The 5,406-nt window shown below is 37.9% G+C and overlaps 1 protein-coding gene across 1 annotated transcript; it reads right to left on the minus strand.

Moving 5' to 3' along the window:
• Positions 1-942: 942 nt before the first annotated feature.
• On the minus strand, positions 943-4,890 carry LOC128689638 (uncharacterized). The gene is made up of 3 exons (XM_053777996.2): positions 4,744-4,890; positions 3,070-3,618; positions 943-2,229 (listed from the first exon to the last, which is right to left on the minus strand). The coding sequence occupies exons 1-3, from the start codon at positions 4,759-4,761 to the stop codon at positions 2,002-2,004; spliced, it is 795 nt and encodes a 264-aa protein (XP_053633971.2). The 5' UTR covers positions 4,762-4,890; the 3' UTR covers positions 943-2,001.
• Between the last annotated feature and the right edge of the window lie 516 nt (positions 4,891-5,406).

The raw sequence follows: 5,406 nt of genomic DNA on the forward strand, positions 1-5,406 counted from the left end.
TTACACTTAGGTCACACTACACATACATGTACAAGCATATATATACACACACCCCTCCGGGTTTTCTTCTATTTTCTTTCTAGTTCTTGTTCTTGTTTATTTCCTCTTGCCTCCATGGGAAATTGGAACAGAATTCTTCCTCCGTAAGCCATGCGTGTTGTAAGAGGCGACTAAAATGCCGGGAGCAAGGGGCTAGTAACCCCTTCTCCTGTATATATTACTAAATGTAAAAAGAGAAAGTTTCGTTTTTCATTTTGGGCCACCCGGATCAGTTCCGGATCAGCCGGGCTGTGGCTCGTACGTTGGTTTGCGTGCAGCCAGCAGCAACAGCCTGGCTGATCAGGCTCTGATCCACCAGGAGGCCTGGTCTCAGACCGGGCCGCGGGGGCGTTGACCCCCGGAACTCTCTCCAGGTAAACTCCAGGTAAACCCCCCCCTCAGTGGGATACGGCTGGTATGTTGAAATATATATATATATATATATATATATATATATATATATATATATATATATATATATATATATATATATATATATATATATATATATATATATATATATATATATATATGCAGTTTGCGTGTAATTCTGGTGATATATTTGGCGTTATATTTACTCTCATGCCCTTCTAAAGTCCCACTGAGAGTAAAATATTGTATAATAAAATTTCACACACTCTGTCTTAACGTTTTCCCTTTTCAAAGTTTCTGTAAATTATCTGTTCATAACTTGTAAAATTTCCTTTCATCATTTACAATGTTCCAATTATATGCGAGAAACATCAATAATTAAAGCAGATTTTCCATGTCATGTGTTGGCATACTGACTCACTATTAATTTCCATTGCCTGCCGATTATCTTCTTTTAATGAAGCTCAAAACAAAATACAGAGGGAATAGCTTATGGCTAATTGAAAATTCAGTCACCATTATCAGAACTGTTCTTTATTATAGGTATATATGATAGACATGCGAGTGAGGCATAAGCAGTATATAAACACATTGTGTACCTTTGTATGGGGCAGGAGATAACTGGAGAACTGCTGTCTTTGTACCGCCCAGGGAAGCTCTTGTTGCTCAGGATGTAACACACACACACACACACACATTTTACGTGAGAGTGAGAGATAACTAAATATGTAAATAAATAACTGTATATGTATATATGAAGATGCATGCTAACATATAGGGAAGAGTGGCTCATTACGTGGATTCAACACGACAGGTATTCTTGGGAGAGAGTATTCTTGTATCATCTACGAGACCTTTGTTAAAGAGGTAGTACATGCCAAGCTATTGAGACCTCTACATGCAAAGTGAAATATTTCCTACTTTTGACTTCCTACTGGAACGTGTTATATCAAGATGAGCACAGTCGGTTTGAGTAATACGAAGGAACTTCAGAAAACAAAGTCCCAACCACTTCAGCTAAATCTATGGATATCATCCGAAGTGCCTTGCATAGTTTAATTTGTTTTATTTTTGTGTAGCGCTAAACCCGTGTGGGGACTCGGAGTAAGGAGTGGTGGAGGCTTTATCATCCATCCAGTACTCAGCCAGACAGGCTGAGGGAAGAATATCAATACTTTGCGTAAATATAGGGACTTTACCATGTAAAAAACTTTATATCAAATATATCATCTTGGAATATATATTATTTTAATTATTATTATTATTATTATTATTATTATTATTATTATTATTATTATTATTATTATTATTATGTGACCTCAGCAGGGAAGTCAGTAACTTAACACACTATTACAGAACCTTGTAAGAGAAACCTTATTATTTTACTTACTGGAATACCCCACTGAACAACTAAATAATATTAGCTTAATGAAGACTGTTATAGTGAAGCGAGATGATACATTGTTAAAATAATAAGAACCTGAAAAGCAACTTAGATAGACCCATATCGTCTAAACTCTCGACTAGGCTGTTTTTTTTTTAAGGAAAATCTAGAGGTGGACTGAAAGATTAGTATAGAAGGAGGAGGAGCTAGTAGTCAAGATAAATAGCTCCCAAAAGACAGGAGCAGCTAGCAGGTAGCTTGAAAGTTTCGATACTGAAGGGAAAATATTGATCACAGGGATCGTAGACGAGAAAGCGTTGGTAGAGGGACTTCTGCAGACATTTGGACTCGTAGCAGTGAGGGACGAGGGGGCAGGTAGTGTAGCTGATGCACTCCTCCAGGCGGACCGTCTGCGTGAAGGTCTCGTAATCCTCCTATAAAAAATGTCTGGGTCATCTTTACGAAGATCAGATTACAGAAATGTCTGTTTTTTCCAGCATAGGGAAAATATGTAATAATGTGTATTGAAAATGTATTAGTGAAAGATATTGTGAATGATGTTGCATGCTATGTGATATGTAACAGTGGGTTAGAGAGTTGTACAATAGCAGGTACACTCGTTATAATTACTGATTAAGGAATGAATGAGACGTAAGTGATAAATGGTGACTCAGAGGCGTTGCTGAATGAGAACTACATGAGACAAGATTGAGAATGATCATTCAGATGTGTGAGTTTTTTTCTTCAGCGATATTCCTGAAGATTTTGACTCTTTCAAAGAACATGTTTCCATTTTTATACATGTGAATGCAAAATGACTTTCACCTACACTCTCAGAAGTAAAGATTCTAGCAAAGTTAATGAAAGTGATGCTGTTGTTTCAGCTTTTGCAAACAGTAAATTACTCAGAATGGTGACGTATTTTAAAGGAATACTCAGAAAATTTATAACGGAAAATATAAATGGTAAAAATTTATATAATTTGATGAAACGATAGTGTCAGTTTGAAGCAGCTGTGCAACTTAATGGCTGATAAGTATTTTGGACCTGCAGAACTAAGTTGAAAAGTAAAGAAAATACTTGTCTTATAACAAGTTATAACCTAATAATTGTTGAAGACCTTTGATAGATTTTTGATGTCTAAAAAGTTATGACGGAAAGGTTCTAGAGGACGCTTTCTGAGGAAGTTATGACAGAAAGGTTACTGAAGACTTTTGAGATATCTGATTTATTAAAGGCAAAATAAAGACTGTTATTAATGTTTAAAAACTCACGTGGATATTGTTGACGATAATCCTCCACTGACCGTCGGTATTAATGGCTCTAAGAGGCCTAATGTAGCTGGTTTCAGAGGGACAGAGATAACTCTCTTCATCCAAGTGGAGAGGACGGTCAGTGGAGCTGGCGGTGCCAAGGTCGACCACATCAGCGTACAAGGGCAGAACACCAGTTTTATGGTAACGCAGAGCGTCCTTGATCTCATATTCAGGGTATTCATGGTCGTAGAGGCACCAGGGCTTGGTCGTGTTGTGAAAACAAGCAGGGACCTTGTCGTATCCACGACACTTAAAGGCAGCGTGGTATGAAGAAGGTGGGTAGGCATGGAAAGGAGGGGGGATGCCTCCATAGGCCGGAGTGACGGCATGATAGGGAGGAATAGCTCCGTAGGCCGGAGTGACGAAGGGTGAGGGATGGTAGGCCGGGACGAAGCCCAAGGCTTGGCGGGGCTTGGTAGTCGGGAAGAATGCAGATCCACGGTGGGAGATAATTGCAGCATCCGGTTCAGCAACTCCTGCCACCGCACCTACCAGCAACGTTGCGACCTGGAACATCATAACGCTAACACAGTGACCTCGTCAACACCAAGCTCACAACCTACAGTCAGTAAGCAAACATTTAATGTGAGATAATACACAATAGTTCTTCACCGCGATAAAAGTATAATTCTCAGCAGGCAGTTTCGGAGTGGACTATCAAGTCCTGTGTAATCTGTCTTTCCAATATACTCCATGTACATGAAACTTAACAATTTATTATAAAACATCATAAATATATTATGCCTCTCTGTAGCCCTCAAACGCTCAGATAACGACATATACTAAAGCATTATTACCGACATTGTGTTATACAATTATATGCTTACAATATGCTTAAAATTATAATTTTTATTGTTAACGCTGTTAATGTCAATAAAATATAATTTAATCAGCCTTCTAGATCGCGTTTCTACAATTATTCAAACATCACATGAGCCAAGAAGCCATTTTTTTAATCGACAATCTATCTTTTAATATTAGTATTGTCCATCAAATACCACTCTCACTCTTTTTTTCTCAATAATGCTTTCGTGTCTTTCAGAAAAAAGATTCAAGAGTATTGTACAATATAAAGATATAATAGCACTACTGCTCATCATGGGCTAAGAGTTTTTCACCAAAATTTTATACACTCGCGGTGATACGAAATGAAGGAAAATACGAATCAACATGACTTCGTGTCAGGTTAGAGCCTTGGCGTTACTCACGGGGTGGTGGGAAACTTAAAAAGAGATTACTCTGAGGGCCAGGTCTGAGTGCCAAGTCACCGTGTGTCACTGATTTTTATTGAGGTCATTTATGTGATTTGAGATCCTTATAGAGATAAATGTATTGACAAGGTAATATAAACAGTGTAACCAAGGCTCACTGAAGAGCGAGTGAATGACTAAGGTATGCTGGGGAGGTACTTCGAAGTCGTTCCATCTTCACGTGTTAGCTGACATGAAACCATCAATAATTACACCGACGCAGATAACAAATCCTTAGTTAATGTGTATAATGCCGTCATTACTGTTTATTTAAGTTGTATTCACACGGCTCGTCGTCAATCAAGTAATAAATAATCTTAATTAGATAATGGACTTTCTTCAGGACTTGAATCCCTTGTATGCCCAGATACAATTAACTTACCACATATACTAAGGCCATGATGAGCGGAGGGCACAGCGGTGTGCAGGAGAGAGAAGGATGCTAAAGATCTGGCGTCAAATTTCATCCCACTGTGGTTTATATAAGTACGTGGCTACGTGCGCCCGGCTGCTGGGCAGCTGCCAGGGGTCGCTGCGGTGGAAAACACTTCATCATACTTATTTTAATTCATTGGAACTAACAATACAAAACTTACGTTTCAATAGTTAGGAAGAAAACATTGATTCTGCTTTAACAAAGATCTTTATTAACGTCATTTAAGACTTAAAAATTACGAGGAGGAAAAAATTTGGGTTAAAAGTAATATTAATTACTAGGAGAACCGGAGGATAAGGCGCACAGAGCATATACACGGAATTGTATCTCAGTGTATATACTCTGAGAGTATACTTTAATCTTAACTTAAATGGCTAAAGAATTCTTTACCTGTTGATGAACAAGTTACATGCAGCCTTCATTACCCTGGTCTAGTCGATAGGCTTTAAACTCAGCATTGTAATCCTTATAGAGAATAAACTTTGAACTTTGAACTTGAATCTAACCAGATGACAAACATGTGTCTTTATATTCAAATCCAAAATCTAGTCGTTTATTCGTTTTGCATTATCTATGTACCAAACTTCAAAATCTAGATAAGTAAATAAG

Source organism: Cherax quadricarinatus, chromosome 22 (genome assembly GCF_038502225.1).
Source record: "Cherax quadricarinatus isolate ZL_2023a chromosome 22, ASM3850222v1, whole genome shotgun sequence".
Classification (NCBI taxonomy): domain Eukaryota; kingdom Metazoa; phylum Arthropoda; class Malacostraca; order Decapoda; family Parastacidae; genus Cherax; species Cherax quadricarinatus.